Source organism: Lontra canadensis, unplaced genomic scaffold (assembly GCF_010015895.1).
Source record: "Lontra canadensis isolate GAN:19392208 unplaced genomic scaffold, GSC_riverotter_1.0 scaffold1, whole genome shotgun sequence".
NCBI classification, from domain to species: Eukaryota; Metazoa; Chordata; class Mammalia; order Carnivora; family Mustelidae; genus Lontra; species Lontra canadensis.
In genome coordinates this window covers 10,390,791-10,413,220 of record NW_022630995.1, presented here as the reverse complement: position 1 = coordinate 10,413,220, position 22,430 = coordinate 10,390,791, and the positions used below count along the sequence as shown (strand labels likewise).

The following is a 22,430-nucleotide window of genomic DNA, read 5'->3' as shown; positions in this document are numbered from 1 at the left end:
AGTTGTATGAACCTGGAGAAGAATTATTTACATCTTTTTGTTTTTTCTATGACTTACCACAATTTGAAAATACAAATGATCAAAACCACAACTGTTTACAGTGAATCAACCAGTATCAAAAACACTATCCATGAAATGATAATGTAAAGTATGAAAAGCTGTCAAACAAAATGTGTAATGTACTAGCATGAATGAAGCATGAAATTTTTATTTAAAAGGATAATAGAAAGTAATATAGGAGTCTTAGATAAGAAATTATATCAAGGAAGATAAACTTTTACTGTAAAGGAACAGAGAGTATATATTTTAGGATTTATGAGTCAGATATCTGGTTGTTGTTGAAATTACTCAACACTGCATTATAATACAAATACAGTGATGAACATTATGTAAACAAAGGAGCATGATTGTGTTTCAAAAAACCTTATTTATGAAAATAGGACATGGGCTGAATTTGGTCTGTGGAATATCTTTTGATCAGTCTTGGGTTAAACTACTCATGGCAATTTGAGACAACTTATAAGTGATAGATATAGATAATATTTATTTATTTTTTAAGATTTCATTTATTTATTTGAGAGAGAGAGAAAGAGTACATGTGGTGGGTGAGGAGGAACAGAGGGAGAGGGGGAAGCAGACCCCCTGCTGAGCAGGAGCCCGATGAGGGGCTCCATCCCTGGACTCCGGGATCGTGACCTGAGCTGAAGGCAGATGCTTAACTGACTGAGCCACCCAGGTGCCCCAGATATAGATAACTTTTAATAAGACAGCATTGTTTTTAAAGCAGTCTTCCCTACAGACTAAGCTAGGATTCCTGAGAGGCAACACAGCAATGTGCTTTGAGGTAGATTAGGGGTATTAAGATAGAGAAGCTCAATGCCTCTTAACTAAATATCACAGAATAGCTCAGTTTTAAATATTAGGATTTCAGGTAAATTTTACATGAAGAGGCATTTCACTGATAATTAAAATTTGAAAACTATTGGGTTATAGCAAGTGGTAACTAAAATCTGTACAGTTTCTTTTTTATGTTTCCTTTACGTAGGCAAAGCAAAATGGATCTTTGAAGTAAAAATATCATTTGTACCCAAAAGTTTCTGTTTCATAGATAACAAAATGAGATATATTGGGGTAAAAGTTATATAAATAGTATCTATGACAATTAAATTATTAGCCATTTATCTAAAATTTTACTTTTCAGAGTTACATATATACACCATTAATAGATGAGCCATGCTTTGTCTTAATGTTTAGTTTGTTTGTGATATCAGTGCTTCCTCAAGTCCAGTGGAGATAATCTTCATTGGTATTAGCTTTATGGAATAAGAACACTGAAATAACACAAAACTATAGATGCCTCTTCAGTGATATTCAAATAGAATTATTTATACACTAGTGTTAAACTTTTATGGGAGTGGGAAATTTCACGTATATATATCCTGAGAGATCTGTGCAAGCTACCTGAAATTTTTGTATTAAAGTCCCTAGGTGTTTTGGAAGCAAATTGTCTGCATGATGATACATAGAATCATTTGGGGCTTACAAAATAGTGATACTGGCATTTTAGGTTGATATAAATGAGGAAACATATCTATCATTTTTATGTGCATGTGTATTGTTTTTTGCCTCATCCTGAATCTCTGTAAGAAAATCAATAAAAATTGCCTGTTGGGATTGTCTTAACACAGATTACTTTTTTGGATTATAAAGAAGGAGTCTGCTGATATTAAAATGCTGAAGTGATATTATGGTAAATTTTTGCTGATTTGAAAACAAAGAAATCTGTTACCTATTATGACCTCTAAACTTTAAATGTGTTCTGCTAAAAACATGCATATGCAGAAATCTGAAAAACAAGATGAGACATGATTAATCACCCCTCAGAAGAAGAGTTTGATAAAAGAATAATTATGTAACTCAGCTGTTTATAAGTTGAAACTAATACAGAAAAAAATATTTCAGGGAAAGGTCTAGAGTTTATATTTTTATTGACTTACATAAGCACTTTATCTTTTGAGCTCTATAAAAATATGAACTCTTTCTGGCCAGAAATCTTTCTTTTACATGTGTGATATTTTATGACTAGGGTACTTACATCAAGAGAATTCATTGAATAGTAATGTATATTGATGATATGTTTGGTGTGAGATAGAACTCTTGCTCCAAAGGACAGGAGAAATTTATCTTTCCATATTTATTTGCAAGGTATTCTCAAATAACTCTTCTGTTAGCATGTGACATAATCATTAGCCTTGGACCCAAGAGGAAGTCCAAGATCACGACACTGGCAGATTCAGTGTCCGATGAGGACTCACTTCCTGGTTCCTAGACAACCTTCTTCTCATTGCATCTTCGTATGTTAGATGAAACAAGGGAGCTCTCTGGGGTCTGTTTTATAGAGACACGAACTCATTCATGAAGGCTCCATTGTCATGACCAAATCACCTTCCAAACACTATCACATATGATTTTCAACATATTTAGGGGAACTGTAGTCCGCATCCCATTTAGTATTGGTCTCTAAGTGGCTGCAAGAGGGAATCACATTTTAGGTGAGGTAGCTCTTACATGACTGAAGGCAGTTCTCTAGAGAAGGAGGCAGGTGTGAGCTGGTGGCAACTAAAACTCTGAACAGCTAGGAAATGAGTACTCTGACATTACCCACCATGCTAGCAAAAAGATTCTCCTGCATATTAGAAACAAGAAATAGGAACAGGAGTTAGTTGCTTCAAGAAGTACTGACAACCCAATAGCAATTCATGAGATAGAAGAAAATTTGAAAATTGACCCATGAACTTGAGGTCATGTAACATTGGGATAGATTAGATATCCCCCACACAACTCCATAGCCCATTACAGAGTATTCCACTACTGGCTACTCATGAAGCTGACCTGGAGTCAACAAGAAAAAAAAGCTATATTTTATCAGGATATGCAATTGAAAAAGCAGGGACCATCAGCATTTTTACCATTCTAATTCCGTAAACCACTAGTCTTTAGTGATTTAGAAAAGAAATAGCTCATATGCAAAAGTGCTGGGTAAGTTCATGGTTAGCCTAATAAAGCTTTTAGAGAGCATTGACCATAGGGCCATCAACTTGAATGCAAAGAAACTGTGGACTACAAAAGAAAGTACTTTTTGAACAACAAAGGTGTTTCAGAGAGTCTCACATTTTGGATATTAGTGTGTCTCAGTTTACTCTCAGGAAGGTTGACAGGAAAGAAGGATTTTGTGGTTTGTTTTCTGTTGAACAAATGGATGATTGTAGGACTGTAGCTCAACCTAGCTAACAGATTGCATCATTTGCATTGTATTTTCAGTCATCGCTAGCCTCCTGGCCTCCCTTACCTGCGAGTCCATTAACACTTCCTCAGGTTTCACCCTCCAGTGGTTACCCACCAGATGCTGGGAAGAGACTTCTAGCTAATCCCTACAGAGCCCATCAGATATCAAATGCTGCTTTTTTTTGTGTGGGTGCTCTCTAGAAAAATTTTCATGTTTTTCCTCTTCAGTACCATAATGCTACCTTTGACTGGGCGTTTTTGTCAACGAAGAAGTGTTTGAAATATGGAGGAAAGCTCGTGGGGAACAACTGTGATTTTGTTCCCGATATCACACTCATGTCTTTCATCCTCTTCTTGGGTACCTACACCTCTTCTATGGCTCTGAAAAAATTCAAAACTAGCCGTTATTTTCCAACCACGGTAAGTACCTGAGCTTTAAATACCTTTCACTGAATATATACTGTATTAACAATAATATGATGTCACAGAATTAAAAAGTCTCCTGTAATTCAACTTTCACAATACAATTTTGTGCATTAAAACATTGATATCTAGTTTTTGTCTATGTGCATATTATGTATTTTTAATCTAATTAATGTCCAGCTTTGAAAAGACTTTCAAGAATTTTGCTCACATAATTCCTGTCATAATTCTGTCATAAATTCTATCATAATTCTTATTGTACTGAAGGAAAAAGTGTAATGTATTCTAATATCTAAAAATGGATGAGTAAGAAAAGACCTTTTAAATCCATAGTTTTAAAGTACATAAGCAAACACTTTTCATACTAGCAAGGAATTTTGAGGTAGAATTTCTAATTCTTGAGCTGTACATGTGGTAATTTAGTAGTTGAATTATGGGCTGTGGGAGTAAATTTATACCAGTATTGGTATAAGATAGGACCGTCATCTGAGCCAAAATTTCCTTCCCATAATGATGAATGCTGTAGAACAGAAAAACAGATAATTGAGCTGGGCTGTGCAGACATCCTGTCTCCCGTTAATATGCTTGGGTGAACGTAAAGTCAAAACTGTGGTTCGTGGAGAGACTACAAGATAAGACCAACATTTAGTTAATGGCATTTTGTTTTTTTACCTGCAGAGTGAAACTAAGATAATCCTTTGCTTTGCAGTTCAGTCCTCAGTGTTTAGGATGCCAGTATTTCTTAGGTAATCTTGATTATACCTGATTTTTATCAACGCGCTGCTCTTTGCAACCGGAATCTCATGAAATTTCTCCCCTTGTGTTTTGTGTGGAAGGAGTGGAAAGATTTTAGAAGACATGAGATAGAGTTGCTGAAATTATTCTTTCATTTCCTACAGAATGAAGCTTAATATATTCACACCTAGGAATTTTTTTGACTTTTTCTTATAAAAATTGCTTTTTCTTATAAAATTGAAAATAAAAGGAAGGATTGATAATTGTTTTTAGTCTGTTTGAGCTGCTCTAACAAAATACCATAGACTAGGTGGCTTATAAGCCACAGAAATTTATTTCTTATAGTTCTGGAGGCTGGAAAGTCCAAGGTCAGGTACCAGCAAGGTTGAGTGAGGGCCCTCCTCCTGGCTCATAGCCAGTCCCTTTTCACTGTGTCCAAGCACAGAGGAAGAGTTAGGGCTCTCTGTTGGGCCTCTTTTACAAAAACACTAAACTTATTCATGAAGCTTCCACCCTTACGACCTAAGCACTTCCCGAAGGTACCACCTCTTAATACAATCTTTTTGGAGTGTTAGGATCTCAACATAAGAATATGATGGGGGACACAACACTAAGACCATAGCATTAATGAGATGTCCCAAACTAGCTGGGCCAAGGAATGAAAAATTTTCACAAAGTGCAATGTAGAAGTATTCAACTTAATGTGTCTAAGGCATTGCAAAATGGTGGTCAACAGGCAAAATTTAGCCTATGGCCATTCTCCGTTTAGATCATAGGTTATATAAACACACACACATGCACCCGCTTGAGGCCTTAGATGGAACCTGTACTTTTCAGGTAGTTACTGTCCTCATAACTCTCAATTGTCTAAGACTTGGCTGCTCTGTATGTTCAGATTAACTGCCCATCCTGGAAGATATTTGAGTTCGTAACACTAGTTCACACTCGGGAAGACATGCTAACTATATGCTAACGGTGTAGTGTTGTGTAGGCCAGATGTCTTGGGTAAAATGTCTTTGAGGATGATTTCTTCTTCCCTGTTGAGGTTTTTCCTTATTAGTTATTAATTCATTAGACCTTTCTCTCTCTCTCTCTCTCTCTCTTTGGCTCACATCTTGGGAATTATCACCCTTTTTATCTCTTCCATTTGCTAAAGTCTGAAATTATATAGACATAGTAGTGAAAAGTAGAAAATTTGTGAAGCAATTGTAAGTTGTAATTTGCAAAATAAGCTAGTTTTGACCTTAAGATGAATAAAGATCATTTCAACTGCCTATGTAGGCATCACCTTTTTCTTCCAACAAGAACTCCCAAACTGATAACAGCTCTTCAGACTTAAAGGAAATTTCCCCTTATTAGAGCCCAAGTGGTCATTTCTCAGTGTTGATAAATGCTGCTGAGAAAGTCATGAGCATATGAAAATAGGATAATGATGGTATTCTGGTTATTCAATCCCTATGAAGAGGTTTCCCAGCATTGTTTAGAATTGTGTATAGCAATCATAAAATAAGCAGGAAAAAATATATGTGATTTCTGAGGCGCTATGTTGAGGTGTATAGGCTTCAGACTGTCATCTCTCCTACTCACTTTATATTTACAGCTAAACAGTAGCAATCCATACATAAATTCATACATGCACGACTAATAACATATTTTTCGCTCTTTTATTTGCCAAAATATGTTTGGATTTAAGTTGTCATTTAGAAGGGTGGTCTCTATAGGCAGGAACCGATAGGTTAATAGATTCTTATGCTTACATATTACGTTCTACAGTTACAACTTGTATGCTTAAACAGAGTAAATTAGACAATCCTCGACTGCTGTGACAAGAATCAACCAGCTGTTATGACTTCCTCACTCACACCAACCGTTCACACGAAACAGAACACTAATGCTGGATGGCAGTACCGTTGTCGTACAAAATACCCTCTTTTCCTTTAGCTGGCCCAGCCGTTTGTCTTTTGCACGCACATTTCTAAACATTTGTAGGTTAGTTCAGACTGTAAACTGCTAGAAAACTGTTTTACTTCTATAAGATTCCTCACATTGGTTAGCACAATCCTGGACGCAGACTCAGTACTCCCTCCTTGATTACTGGTGGGATGCAGTGAAGCAGAGATGAATGCTGCGTTTCGTGGACAAAGTGCAGATGTGAGAACCCAGAAGCTGTAGAATGTAGTACTAGCACTGCCGTTCACTGACAGTGTTAGTTACATGGTTTTTCTTTCCACATTTGAACAGACTCATCTTCCTGTATTCCTTATCTCAGTTAATAATATCATCTATCCTCACAGCCACCCAAGATCAAAATCTCAGGCTCATAATTGGTCGATCAGTGAGTCTCAGCAGGAAATAAATTATGCACTTGGATGGGATGATTTGAAAGGTCCACTAAAGCATTATTTACAAAAGTGCAGTTAGGTTTAGGGGATCCATAAGGGAGAGTATAGTGTCCGGTACTCATAACAGTGGGGTTGTTACTATCTATCCCTGGCCCAAATGTTGTGTCAAAGGAGCAGTTGCTGGAACCCAGAAGAAGAGAAAAGGCTGGAGAAAACTGTTCTGGGAGCTGCTGTGACCTTGGACTGAGGGATGTCGCCAGCCTGAGGCAACCTCATAGCAATAAAGCCTGGGGAATAAGTACCTTGATCTCTCTTTTCCCTTTGATGGCCTTCCCACGCTGCTCCAGGCTAAACCCAGCTGGAGAGCAAGGGAACCTACTGAAGACCATGCAGGCCCATCTCCCAAAGCAAGAGCATGGTGACAAGGTATACAAAATAGATCTGGTGTGATAAAAGGTGATATTTCTTACATTTATCTAAGTTTTTTTTAAATCAAATTAAACTTGTCACAGTCCCCTTGACTATCCTGCTCAAATCTCTCTCCCTTATACTAACATTTCTATCCCCCTAGTTCAGTCAATGACCTAGTTCAGTCATTACCTTGGCCAAGACCAGGGTCAGTTATCCATACTTTCTCTCCCTCAGGAGGCTAGCGGCAATCCATCAGTATGAGCACTTGAGGTAAAAGAGTTTGCTAGCCTGCCTGTCAGGAATTTAATTTGTATATCAGGGATGTCCAGAGAGCCCTAGTGCCGAGGGGAATGTGAATGGAATACCAGCACTCCACTTCCTGTGTTCTCTGCACTCGCTATTCTTTTTAGAGGGGTGCATCAGACTGTTACCTCATATTACCATGCAGTTATTGGTCTGTTACATCAGCTTCAAGTCTTTGGTCAAAAAGACTTGAGGCTTTTGGCGTCAGAGCCTTCTATAGGAGCATGACAGCATCATCTGTGATCTTCTGTGGCACATGGCTTAGGGCATCAACCTGAAATGCTCTTCCAGAGTGCCATGCCAACAAGTGATCATATGCACGCAACAGAGATGCCACCCCCGCCTCTGTACTGGTAAAGTGGAAGCAGTAGCTTAGAGTAGGAGTGTAATTAGCAGTAGATTGTGATTAGTGGTAGTAGAACTCATAAAGCTGTAGAATCTCTGAATTAGGCGAAATTTATTGGTACGTTGATATATAGTCAAATATAGTGTGGCTGGCTGATGCATATAATTGACATGAAAATGTCTTTCTTAAGGAACCACTTAATTTTATCAGTAACAGTTTTGACCTTCATGTGAATCGACATATTGGTAGGATTTCTGTTTTTTTTTTCTTTTCTACTTTTCATTTTATTTCTCCTCTTCCCTTCTCTCTCTCTGTCTCTCTTTCTTTCTTTGAAGAGAAAGAGAGAGAGGAAGGACAAAGGAAAGGGGAAAGAGAATCTTAAGCAGGATCCATGCCCAGCAAAGCTGGGGCTTGATTTCATAACCCTGAAATCATGGCCTGAGCAGAAATCAAGTCAGATGCTTAACCGACTGAGCCACCCCGGTACCCCAAGATTCTTTTTTTAATATGTCTTCTGATTGCTCTTGTCAGTTAAGTAAAGTAAATTCCAGGTAACATCAACAGCTGTGACACTTTCTACACTTTATTTAGATGACACTTGAGCAGAAGGTTCTTTGATATCCTTTTTTTAAAAAAATCAGTATTCTATAATTAATCAGTATATTCATTCAATATTAAAAAAAAAATACCGGGGCACCTGGGTGGCTCAGTGGGTTGAAGCCTCTGCCTTTGGCTCAGGTCATGATCCCAGGATCCTGGGATCGAGGTCCTCATTGGGCTCTCTGCTCATCGGGAAGCCTGCTTCCCTTCCTCTCTCTCTGTCTGCCTCTCTGTGTACTTGTGATCTCTGTCTGTCAAATAAATAAATAAAAATCTTAAAAAAAAAATACTGTGACCCTAATGTGCGCTTAATACAATACTAGGATACAAAGACAGGTAATTCATGCGCGTGGCCTCTACTAGGAACTAAGTATATATTTGTTGAGTAAGTTAGATTTTTGGGTTTTCAAATGAGTGTGACTCGTTTTGATTCCTCTGCTCCATTCATGCTTACTGTCTTCTGTGGAATCACACTTTGATGCTTTCCTGTGTCCTAAGTATATGGTGGTCTTTGAGGAACTGGCTTTATGGATGAGAATAAAAGTACAGGACTTCAGGGATTTCAACAGAAATATAATGAGCATTATGGTTAGGTGACACACTTAGTTTTTATCCATGTGAAACACAGTCTAGAGTTCCATAATTTGCTGTATTTCCATGACTTATAGTTGACATTTTGGCCTGTGACAGTTCTATTAAAGTTGGATGTATTTAGTTGGTAAACAATTCTTTATAAGAATCAGGTGACATCCCTATTTGTTTTCCTTTTCTTCCAGAAACTCTCTGGTGAATGGGAAAAACTATCAAATTAAAACAAATAACGTATCCAAAAATTAGGAAGAAATAAAGGGCATGTATTCTCTGTCCTATTCTAGTGTTAGTAATGCTGGGTGACATCTCGCTGGTTCTTGCAGAAACATCAGACCACATCATTGCATTGAAACTAATTCAGAAAATAACTTTGTTGTCAGTGAAGGTGAATCAGGTTTTCAAATTCTTGTATTATTTTGTACAAAGGAATATAATTTTCAAAGTCAAATTTGTTTAATCCAAAATTGATTTTTGTATTTTTTTCTTAAGAGTGCAAGGGGATATTTGATTATAAGCCCAACTCAACCTCTTAAACATTTAACAAAGTTTATAAATACTTCAGTTCATATGGATATACGACAAAAAAGGCAGCCATCCTGAAATGAGCCCTAGGAAAAATAAGGTTGGGAGCACTGATCGACCAAGTGTTTTTTGAGAGCTTTTAATGGTGGCACTCAAGCAGTCTATGGACACTAATTTTGACCCTGGTACTTTGTGGTCCTAAACACTTTCAGCTTACTTGCCCATCATAGAAAAGTCATCAGCATTGAAATCCATTCCTTAACACAAAATGGCTTCCTGCTCCATTTCCAGATTGTCTCATTTATACATATGACTTAATTATTCTCTTTAATAAACTTCAATTTTTATACCTTAATATAATTATAAAATCACCTTTCTTCTTAACTCTTCTTTCTTTTTTTAAGATAATTTATTTATTTTAGAGACAGAGCAAGCTGTGCAGTGCAGGAGAAAGGCAGAGAGAGAGAGGGAATCTCAGACTCCCACTGAGTGCAACGCCGAGGTGGGGCTCAATTCCCCACCTGAGCCAAAATCAAGAGTCAGATGCTTAACTGACTGAGCCACTCAGGCACCCCTGAACATTTTATTTATTTATTTAAAAAAAATTTTATTTTAATTTTTTAATTTATTTGACAGAAAGACAGGAGAGAGGGAACCCAAGCAAGAGGAAAGTGAAAGGAAAAAGCAGGCTTTCTGTGGAGCAGGGAGCCTGATAGGGGCTTGATCCCAGGACCCTGGGATCATGACCTGAGCCCAATGCAGATGCTTAACCCACTGAATCACCCAGGCACCCCTGGAACTCTTTATTATAATGTTTTTGGGGGAATATATCAAAAGATCCTATTAGAGAGCCAAGAAATTTTGATAATTGGGTCTTAATCATTGCCTTTTAGTGTTAGGACTTCGAATACCATCTAGTCCAGTACTGTCTCTTACTCCTGACAAAGGAGTCATCTGTGGGCTGCTTGAAGGCCTCCTAGAACAGGAACTCATATCTCTGAAGGCATTCCTGATAGAAACACAGATCTTCCCTGCCACAGCCTCTGTCTGAGGGGTCTGCCCTCGCCCTCGGAAGCTACACCGAACAAGTCAGTCGTTCTTCCCTGTGACAGATTTCACATATTTGAAGACAAGTCTCCCAACAACTTCTTGAGGCCTACCATCATTTTTTATGCAGTGTTTTTCAGAATCCTATTCCTCTGGTTACCCATCTCTGGATCAGCTCCATATTTTCACTTTCTACTTAGAATATAGTGTCCAGATTGAGACACAGCATGTCCCATAGGATTTGATCATTTGCTTCTGGCATACACTTACTAGGTTTTTTTGTTCTGCTGCTCAATTTTGAAGCAGGATGCAGGAAGAGGCCCGAGTGGGCTGAAGTCTCACTAGCATTCCTGCTCAAAGACTTCGTAGGCCTACTCCCCTCTGTTCCATGCTTGGAAAAACAATTTTTTTAAAGGTAGACTTCCATCGGGAAGCTCTAAGCACCACCCAGAGGAAGTGCCCAATCCAATTCCCTTCTTTGTTCCCTGGATCTCTGACTCTAGAATCACAGCATTAAAATCCTGGAGCCTAAATCAGACTTTCCTTTTATTGAATTCTAACTATAGTGGGTATTATTGATTCAAAGTACAGCATATTATGATTGCTATACTGATATCAATGCTTGTTTCTTTTATAGTGCTCTGCTTGGACTGGTGGAGGGGGATCAAATTTCAAAATTCTCATGGTATTTTGTGCCTTTTCATGGTTGCCAAAAGGCACATATTTGTCTGGTATACTTTTTCACTTCTACAATAAATGCTTTTTTCCACTGTTGTTTAGCAGTTTCCAAGCACCAGCGTCGTGAGAGGAATTGACATCATGAATTCATTTTTTATCGAAAACCCACAGGGTGCCTGCTGCTGTCCTTGTCTCTGTAACAGCCCCATCCATTGAGAGCTGCTCCGCAGGCCCACAGCCTTTCCCTGCTTAACTTAGGAGCAGCTGCAGCCCTCGCAAAGTGAAAACCAAATGTCCTCTGGGCTTCAGAGAAACCAAATTCATTTTTTTCTCCTGTAAATGAACTAGCTTCTCCCTGCTGGTGTCTCCATGATTAGGACTCTCTTAATAATTAATAAGTACCATCCTTCATGAAGAGTCTGTTTATAGTAGTTTATTAGGTTGGTTTTGCCCCAGAACAAGAAAACAAACAGTGTATGGTTATTTGAACTTCTCTTCCCATCCGTGTATTTTCTTTTTTTGCTTTGATAGTTTAAATATGTAAGCTTGTTTCTTAGTGTTTCTTATTAGATTAGTTGAGATACTTGATAATTAATTTTGTAGAGAACAGAAATATTTTTCTCCTCGTCATTCTTATAATTAAAAAATGGTAAATAAAAATAAAAGTGCTCAAAACCAGTTGATATAAAAGGATCTTAGTTGAAACACACTTTTCTTTGCCTTATTCATGGATGGAGGTAGGAATTTTCTTACATTTTAGCACATCTGTATACCATTAAAAAATAAACCTTTTTTTTTTTTTGTAGCGAGCCCTTGCTGTATATGAGTTGTCTTAATTTGTGTTTCACTCAGATTGTCATAATTTATATTCCTAGGATATTGAAGTTTGAATCTGGAGGGACTTAGTGTTTGGCTGGAAGGACATCCACAAGTTGGACAGACACAAGTCTGTCCAACCTAGATTTGAAATCTCCCAAAACCACAGGATTAAGTATAAAATCTTGTGGAAGCAGGTTTCTCATGAAAACTTTGGCACTTCTAATCATTACCAAGAAGAGCTAGAAGGGAATTAGGAACTATGGGTTTCTAATTTGATTTCTTTATTTATATGTTGGCACATAAAAGGTTGTTGTTTTGGAGTTGTTGAAAGAGCTCAAGTTTGATGAAAATGGAAAGTAAAATAAACAGAATACACGAAGGGAAATTCATGTATTTTTCTTTTTTCTAAATGCGTTTGGAAATGTGAGAAGGACCTCAAGAGAGTGATTCTTATCTCCTTAAAGTCAAAGCTCTTGTTCACAGGTCCTAGAGTGTATCTAATAAAAGCTATATTTACTGAGCACTTGACATTTTTAGGGTACTTTATAGTTCTACTGTCAGTTTTCCCTTGTTCAAATTGAAGTTTAATTTTAGTATAGGGTAAGAGTTGAACAGTCTACTAAAATAGCACCCTTACCTGCCTTCTCCAATTACAGGATTTGGAGTTGAATACAGAAGTATTCTGGGAAAAATCAATTTCCTTACTATGAAGTTTAAACTGGATCTAGTATCTTAGAAATGCATGTCTGATCATAAACTCTCTCCAGGAGTGATTTCTGCTGTAACTGAACTGTACTATACAGTTTAAGGAAAAGGAAGGGGAAATAGAAGTGAGTGTTTTGTATGGAACATATCACTCTGGCTGTGATTTTTAATGAGGTTAGGCAATATTATTAACAAAGTAGCTTTTTCCCCCATAAATTTAAAGAAGTGTTGTCCTAAATCTTATTAATATTTGTCTATTAAGCCAGTTTTACATTATAAATATACATAAGTGCCACATTTGACAAGAATACCATTGCTGAGGGTTTCTTCCAAATACATGGTATTTCATCCATACACACACACACACACACATATATATATATATATATATATACATATATATATATATATATAATATTTCTTCCACAAATATATATCATGTGTATTAGTTTGGTAAACTGATAACTAAAATAGATTATTTATTTTAGTTTCCTATGGCTGGTATGTCAAATTATTACAAATATGAGGGCTTAAAACAACATAAGTTTATTGTCTTAAGATCTGGAGGTCAGAAGCTAAAATGGGCCTCAGTGCTCTAAAATCCAGGTGTTGACAGGGCTGTGTCTTTTCAGGAGGCTCTGGGAGAGAATACATTCCTTTGCCTTTTTCAGCTTGTAGAGGGTCACATTCCTTGGCTCATGGCCCCTTCCTCCATCTTCAAAGCCAGCAATGACCAGTTGAGTCTTTCTCACAGTGCATCACTGTGACACCTACTCTTCTGCTTCCCCTTTTCATTTATGAGAATGCTGGTAATTACATTGGACCTATCACAATAATCTTGGGTCATTTCCCCAATCTCAAGGTCATCTGATTAGCAACCTTAATTCTGTATGTGTACTAATTCCTCCTAACCACATAACATTACATATTCATAGGTTCCAGGAAGTAGGATATTTATTTACATCCTTAAGGGGGCATTATTTTTCCTACCACACAATCTGACCTGAATTTTAACATGACTATTCTGGGTTACCTTGACAATGTACTGAAGGGAGGCGGGCAAGTATCGAATCAGGAAGATAAGATAAGAAGCAGGAAACCACAGGCGATAAAATGGTACCTTGGACAGGAGAGCAGTGGAGGTGGTGAGAAGTGACAGCATCCTGAAAGGTAATTTGCTGACCTATGAGATGTAGGATATGACAGAGAGAAGAGTTATACGGGTCGTTCAAAGTTTTTGGCCTTAGCCTTAGAAGAAAATTAATGGCCATTTATTAAGATGGAGAGAACTACTGAAAGCAGGTTTAGGACTTCAGTGTTCAGTTTATGCAAGGGTAAGAATGAGTCTAATGTCCCAGGTGTCTGGTAGTGATTCTAGTCATATAGGTCTGTTCCCTTGCAGGGCCAGAGGTATAAGGCCCCCTGGGGCTTTCTACCAGGGAATTGAAGATTGATTCATTTGCTACCTTCTACTTCCCTTCTGTTTATGAGAAAGAGGAGCACTGTCTTTTTAATAACTATTCCCCCCTTTTGAACAAATTCTAGCATGTCTAAATTGTCAACAAATTGGATTTACTGGATAAGGACTGGGAGGGTGATAAAAAAGAGAGAGAGAACTTCTTTTTTGCCTTTGCTAAAAGACCTCTGGTCTTCCCATGATTTATAACCTACTGGACAGGAGAGATTGTTGTAACATCTTATTATATTCTTGAACATGTTTCATATGACCATCTTTGCCAGACCATTCTGAACTGCCTGTGTCAACACTTACTTGCACAAAGCTTAAGAGATGGGAGTCTCCCCCCCAGTACTGAGCCCTGGGAAACATCCTTTTTCTGCAGGGATTCCAGATACTTCCAACCAAAATTAGCTGAGTGGCAGTCCCTTATTATTACTGGGCTTTTATATCTTGTTTCTTGGAATGGATGATCCCTTCTAAAGACCTCCTGATGGTAGATTATTTAGTTATTCCAGTTGTTTCTGCAGCCAAAGAGGTCTCATGGAACTTGAAATAATAACAGTTAACATATATTAGGAGAGTTCATTATGTTCCAGATGTTATGTTAAGCACTTTCATGGCTTATCTTATTTAATTCTTTATAATGCACTGGTGAGGTTGTAGGGATTATTTTGGCTACATTTTGCAGATGGAGTCATTGAAGCTAAGAAAGGTTAGATATTTACAGATAGGAAACAAATGTGCTAGAGATCCAACCCAGAAACTATATTCCAACCCAGAAACCTGCTGCACTATATTTTTCTCCCCAGATTGATCCCTGCCCTCTTTTTGTGCTTGACATCATTGTGTAATTGATGTTAATTTGCCCCTAACATAGCCCATAGCTGGCTTTCTGCTTCTTCTGTGTACCCTTAAGAGAACTAAGTGTAGCAGAACCCAGCCCTTCAAAAGGGAAAGGAGCTCCTAGCCAACAGGGCCATCTTTGATCTTGCTGCTGATTAGGACCCAAGGCTCCTGGCACTGGGCAGCAGTCAAGAAGAGAGCATGATGATGGCCTTCAGCATATCCACTTGCCAAGTACTTGTGTTCCTCAGTTCCGTTCCTACCGAACATCTGACTGCAGTAGTCTACCCCCACAGAACCGTGTAGGTACTCAGGCCCTGCCTGATCTCTTCATCCAGCGGTACCAGACTCTGACTGCTCACCCTGAGGAGACTTCACCACTGCTGAGTCCACCCTGATTTGCTTAGAAGCAGGCTGCCTTGGGTATGCGACCTTCACGAGGACATGGACTGTGTCTGTGGTGTTCACTGAGGTAGCCCTAGCACCAATCAGAGTATAAGGCACTGGGTAAATTCTGTGCAGTGATCAGATTACACACCGCCATGTGCATGTACTTACGGGGACACAGATATCTCCGCTCTAGTGGGGCTCCGAGGCCATTGTCAGGGCCACTGGATCCCACAGTGGAGCTGCCAGTAGTCCCATGCTCCCCTGCTGACTCTGAAATGACCATTCTGCACCCACTGCATTAGAGAAGTTTGGGTTTAATGCTGCAGCCCCTAAACGCCAGCCCTTGTCTTGACCAGAGGCAGATACTTTGGAAGCTTCAAGTTTGTCAACTGGTGGCAGCTACACTTAAGAGATGGTGGACAAGAGATGCCCCACATACAAGAGACATTAAGCACTAGCCTACAGTGAAAAATATTTTCTTTGACAAAGGTAGTGACGTCATCACATTTCTCTCTTCCATCATCTCTGAGGTCTTGAGTCCACTCAGTCACCTAGAACTTGTAACCCCTCTCCTGCTAGATTCGCTGTCTTTTCAGATTACTTCATGGAATTATCTTGCTCTGTACACACAGTGCTATTTCCCAAATAATAAACAGAAATCTTTATTTTTGTGTAGATTTTTACAGTGTGCCGTGAGATTTCATCCTTACGTACGTATCCTTGTGCTGCATACAGGAAGAGTGTTTGTATAGTATTTCAGGAGTATATTATCTGTGATTTCCTTCCCCTGCCTACACACACACACACTCTCTGATCTGTCCTGTGTAGATTATGTCTGGTCGGATGAGAAAGTGATGCAAAATCAATTTGAAAAATAATCTCTCTGCAGTGAGACACCTCCTTTAATTTGCTGGTGATGCGTTACTGTAAACCGCTCGCCAATGCAGAATACTTTGCTCATTTCCAACACAGGCAAATATATTGACCTGGTGCTAAACAGTCACTGGTTTCTTTTTTATTTTTTTCAGGCAAGAAAACTGATCAGTGACTTTGCCATTATCCTGTCCATTCTCATCTTTTGTGTAATAGATGCCCTGGTAGGTGTGGATACTCCAAAACTAATTGTGCCAAACGAATTCAAGGTAGGTGAACTTCTGCTTTGGGTCATTCCTGGGATGCTATGGCTTTCTTTCCCTGTTATATTTTGTTGTGTGTTTTTGACTTAGTTTTGTATGATTATCTGTTTATTTCAGAAGTGGTCTTTTGCTAGGCATGTGTATACACTTTGTCTATTTCTTCACTAAAATCTAATGCCTGATTAGGATCAAGTGCAAGGTTCACATTATACTGATTTTTATTGAAAAATACAAACTCTGCTTTATATTTTTAGAGTATTTAAGATAAGCTAAAGTATTTCCATACAACTTATCACCTTGATCCGTATAGTAATTCTAGGATGTAATGTAGCTATAATCATCTTGATTTGATGAAGTTGATGTTGGAACATAAAGATTAAGGGAAATGCCCAAGATTATATTACTTATTCAATGCTCTTTTCCTGCTACCAAACTACCTGCCATATACACACATTTGTGTGTAAAGTGCATTTTAATTATTACAAAGAAGATACAGGAATTATTCATTTTATAGATTTGTTGGTATGTGCAGGCCTAATGGGTAAAATTCACGTTTCAGTCATTCTTACATGCCCCTTTGTAATTTTTCATTATGTCTTCCACTTGTTTTGTAGGACACTCCTCACCTCTCTCTCTCCATCATTGAGACTATACACTTGCTAAGAAAAATTAAACTAACTGCAGTTTTAGCTTAATAACTACTTAATGAGGAAGGGGTTTCTATGGTATAACAAACTATTTGTTGCACTGTCTCTGCCATCTCATACTCATTAGCAAAGATAAGTTTTCAATCATTCAATGATTAGTTTACTTAAATTAATATTTATTGAATGTTTGCTTTGAGCTAGGCTCTTTATAGGGGGTTTGAAATGCACTGATGAACAAGAGAAAGTTCCTTCCCTTCCCAGTTCTCAACCTGATAAAGGTAGTAAGATGTGTATAGATTCAGTGATGTAGTTACAAGCAAAGGGGGATGGAAGACAGAAATATCTTCAGAGAAGTGTCTTTCTTGATAGTAAATGTGGAGAAAATAATTCATAGGATTCTGTTTTGGTTTATTTGCATTATTTAGCATTAGGAAAAGGAAAGGAAAAAAAAATCTTTTTCCATGTAGTACAGATGTATGATCTGACAGAAGATAGATGGAGAACTGGAAAAATAATTATATTTTTCATTTTTGGTAATATTTCTGAGGATTTAACCAGTTATTCTGGCTCTTTTTCCATATGTATAAGAAAGACATGAGTATTTAAACAAGTTCAAGTATAGCATATACAAATATTTGTAGATGTTTCTATCTTATATTCTGTGAAACAATTACAATTTGACAGTAGTAGAAACAACTTCAGTATAATTGCCAAAATTCATGGACAAAATTCAATGTCATTTTGTCATTTTTTTGCCTGTGTTTTTACTATTTGAGTTTTTCTTATGGTGCCTCTTAACTTAAATCAGTCTTGCATCTTGAGTCCTTATCTTAGATCATCCTAAATGCACAAAATGGCATTTACCTATTTCCCTTCAGCCTATATTCTTACTCTCCTTCATTTAAAATACTGCCTTACAATGACCACCTTCAGGAAGTTTTTGGTGACTAATCTTTGTTTAACCTCTAAGTAAGACTGCTTCTGTTTTTGAATATGTTGTCTCTTCAGAAATAAAATTGTATCTTTCCCATTGATTTTTCACCAAATAGTATGTTTTAATATTACTTCGAAAATGTTCTCTCTCTTCTTCAAGCCAACAAGTCCAAACCGAGGTTGGTTTGTTCCACCATTTGGAGGAAACCCCTGGTGGGTGTACCTTGCAGCTGCTATCCCTGCTTTGTTGGTCACCATTCTGATTTTCATGGACCAGCAAATCACAGCTGTGATCGTGAACAGGAAAGAACACAAACTCAAGGTAAATGTTCATAACAGTGGTCATTATTGCCTCCTACTTTCTTTATAGTACTTGAAAATACTAATTTATTCAAAACCAAGACAATTTTTGTGAGAATTAGATTATAGCTAATACTTCCGACTTGGCAGAGTCGCAGATCACTTTGTGTTGACGCATGTCCTTGATGTAATATTTTAGGAACACCTCATTTAAATCTGAAAAAGTTGAAATCATATTTCCTTCACCACCAAAGAGGACAATATAAACTGTTTACTACTCAGCCACTGTCATCCTACATCTGATTTTAATGTGGTAACTGTCCTTAATGAAGATAATGACAAATACTTTTTCTGAGACTTCAGATAAAAGCATGTTTGTTTTTATTCTGTTGACTTGGTGAGTTACAGTAATAGTTTTTCTGTTGTTGAGCCAGCATTACAACCTGGTAGAATATAGTTTCTTTTATACATAGTTTTTATATCTTTATGTATAGTTATTACATAGTTATGTAATATATAATATACAGTGTTTTATATATGTATATATTATGGATTTTTGCATCTATGTTTATGAGTAACATTGGCCCATGGATTTTCTTTCTTATAGTGTCCCTGTCTGATTTTGGTGTCAGGAATATATTATCCTTATAAAATGAGCTGGGGAGTGTTTTTCCTCCTATTCCACTTCTATTTCATTCTCTGAAGTACAGCACAATATTCTCTTTATTATATGTAACATGCCAATTATCTTTTCTGTGAATGATCAAACATGCTTGTAAAACTATCTGGGCTGAGTAGTTTTTGGGTGGAACTTTTAAAAACTGATGATCAAAATGTTCTGATGAGGAATAACATGGAGGACATTAGGAGAAGGAAAGGAAAAGTGACTTGGGGAGATTGGAGGGGGAGATGAACCATGAGAGACTGTGGACTCTGAGGAACAAACTGAGGGTTTTGGAGGGGAGGAGGGAAGGGGGTTTGGTGAGTCTGGTGGTCGGTATTAAGGAGGGCACATATTGCATGGAGCACTGGGTGTGGTGCATAAACAATGACTCTTGGAACACTGAAAAAGAATAAAAATAATGTTCTGATGATTATAAAACATTCATAATTACTATTTTTCTATTTTAGAAACTTTTCTGTATTTTGTTCCAGTTCCCAATATTTTCAAATTTATTGATGCGTTGTTTATAGTATTCTCTTTTGTTATTTTTCGAATCCGAACCTGTTACTTTTCACTTTAAATCCTAATGTTATTGATTTGTGCTTATCATTTTTCTTGATCTATCTAGCCTGTCATCTGTCAGTTTTATTAGTCTTTTTTCAAGGAAACAGTTTTTTACTACATTCGATTTTTTGTACTGTCACATTGTTTTCTGTTACTATTTCTTTATTTGTTTTGAAACCATTTTAAGTACATCCACATTTGTATGTAGTTTATCTTTTCAGTGATTTGGACTTTTTATGTCACTCTCTTTGTTTCTAGTAATGCTTTTTGTCTTAAAGCTTATTTTACTTTGTTCTAATAAAGCTAGGGTAACTTAATTTTCACTTATCTGATATGTATTTTTCTGTTCTTTTACTTTCAGTATGCATTGTGTCCCATGTCTCCTTGGAAATAACACATAGGATCCATTTTTGCAGTCTTTTCTCTTGACTAAAACATTTAATCTGTTTAAATGGATAGTGACAACTAAAAGATTTGGATTCATTTTTACCACATTATTTTTGCTTTCTACCTGCCTAACTTTCTCTGTACTCTTTCTCTTTTATTATCCTTTCTTGCCCTCTTTTAGGTTGATACAGTTTTATTTTTTTATTGTCTTCAATCTAACTTGTTTTCTGTTAGTTTGGAAATTAAACATTTTATCTTTTCTCTTAGTGATTATGTTGTATATTTTAATATGCTTCTTTAAGTTCTGAAGCTAGTCAGCATGTTTATCTTTCTGCTGAAATACACTAATGGCTAAAGAATGCTTTAATGTTGATATTCCTTCCTGAGTTATATGTTGTTATTACCCAGATTTGATTGCTATCTGGATTTAAAAATACAGTTAGACATGGTCAGTGTTTTTAGAATTACATACAGGTTTACCATTTTCTTTGCTCATTTTCGCTCTCTCTCTCTCTCTCTTTTTTTTTTTTTTTTTGCATTTCAGACCTTCCATTTTCAAATATTTTTCTTTAGATGAATGATTTCCTTTAAATAGTTGTTACTAGACTTGTGAAATTTTTTCTGTAGGGATCTTTGTTTGGGTGGTAAACTCTTCATTTCTGTTTGTCTGAAAATGCTTTTGTTTCACCCTCATTCTTGAAAGAGAGTTTCTCTGGATATATAACTGTAGGTTGAAAGCTCTTTTTTTCAGCATGTAGAAGCTATTTTCCATTATTTCTGACTTTCATAAAAGTGAACTATCAGTATAATTTTCATTCCTTTGTAAGTAATTATTCTTGTCTTTTGGATGCTTTTATCATTCTTCTCTTGTGTCTTTATTCTGGAGTTTCACTATAACTTGTATTAGCATAGATTTCTTTTTATTATGTGTTGGATAATTGGGTTTCCAGTCTTATATTAATTATTAGATTATTGAATCTTCTTGTCTTTTATCAATTGTGGAATATTGTAAGTCTGACTCTTTCAAGCTCTAATATTTTATTCTGGAATTCTGAGTAGAAATTTTATTGTATATCCGCATCTTGTGCTCTACTTCTGTTAATCTGTTTTTGGTGTTGGGGTTTTTATTTTTGTTTTTGTTTTACATTTCCTGCCTTTTGGTCTCTGTGTTATATTTTGGGTAATTTCTTCAGATCTTTCTCTTTATTAAACTCTTTATTCTGTTGGTTCTATTCTGTCATAAACCAGCCACTGAATTTTTCCTTTCAAGAATTATACTTTTTTATATTTACAAGTTCTATTTTGTTCTTTTCCAAATCTCCCTGTTCAGTTTTGATATTCCTGAATTCTTTCTTCTTTTTCTTTTGCTTTCTCTTTTTGAAGACTTATTTATGTATTTGAAGGAGAAAGAGACAGAGAGAGTGAGCAGGGGGAGAGGGAGACAAGCAGACTCCTTGCTAAATGAGGAGGCTGACATGGGGCTTGATCCCAGGACCCTGAGGTCATGACCTGAGCTGAAATCAAGAGCCAGACACTTAACTGACTGAGCCATCCAGGTGCCCCTTTATTATTTTTCCATACACTCTTTTATCTATTATTTTAAACATTTGCTGTCTTTGCTGGTTTGATTTTGAACTTTGTTTTCTTGGCTGACTCTTATTTCTGGTGTCTGTCTTCCTCATGTCTTTTTTTTTTTTTTTTTTAAGAGAAAAAATTATGTGCTAATCTTCTTATGCCAATGCTTCAAAGCCTTCAAAAGAAGATTTTATTTGCTTCTGGGATGTATAAGAGAGTCCAACCAGCCCAGAAACACTTTACTTTTATTTATCCCTGTAAAAATATTTTGTTATGGAAAGTTTCAAACATATATAAAAGTAGACAGATGACATAGCTCCAGATACTAATCACCCAACTCTAACAATTATTGACTTCTGTCTAGTCTTGTGTCCTTTAAATCCTCATCATATTATCCGCTTCTTAGAACTCTGAAGTAAGTGTAGACAGTATTCCATATTATTTGTAAACTTTTGAGTTTGTGCTTCTAAAGGTAAGCTTTGGGTTTTTAAAATTTATTTATTTTAGAGAGAGAGAGCATGCAAAAGAGTATGGGGTGAGGGTTTGGAGAGAGGGAGAGAAAGAATCCTCACACGGACTCCCAGATGAGCTGAGTGGAGAGGCCAACAAGGTACTGGATCTCAGGACGTTGTGATCATGACCTAAGCTGAATTCAAGAGTCATCTGCTCAACAAACGGAGACACCCGGGTGCCCTAAGATCTGTTTTTAAAAGCATGACCACAGT

The 22,430-nt window shown here is 37.0% G+C and overlaps 1 protein-coding gene across 2 annotated transcripts in view; it reads left to right on the top strand.

The window, feature by feature from the left end:
* SLC4A4 (solute carrier family 4 member 4) overlaps positions 1-22,430 on the top strand; it is a 266,399-nt gene that overhangs the window by 210,324 nt on the left and 33,645 nt on the right. For both annotated transcript variants that reach the window (XM_032843239.1, XM_032843305.1), the window contains exons 17-19: positions 3,514-3,705; positions 16,528-16,641; positions 18,376-18,537. In XM_032843239.1, coding sequence (XP_032699130.1) covers positions 3,514-3,705; positions 16,528-16,641; positions 18,376-18,537 — 468 coding nt within the window. The remainder of the gene's footprint in view (positions 1-3,513; positions 3,706-16,527; positions 16,642-18,375; positions 18,538-22,430) is intronic.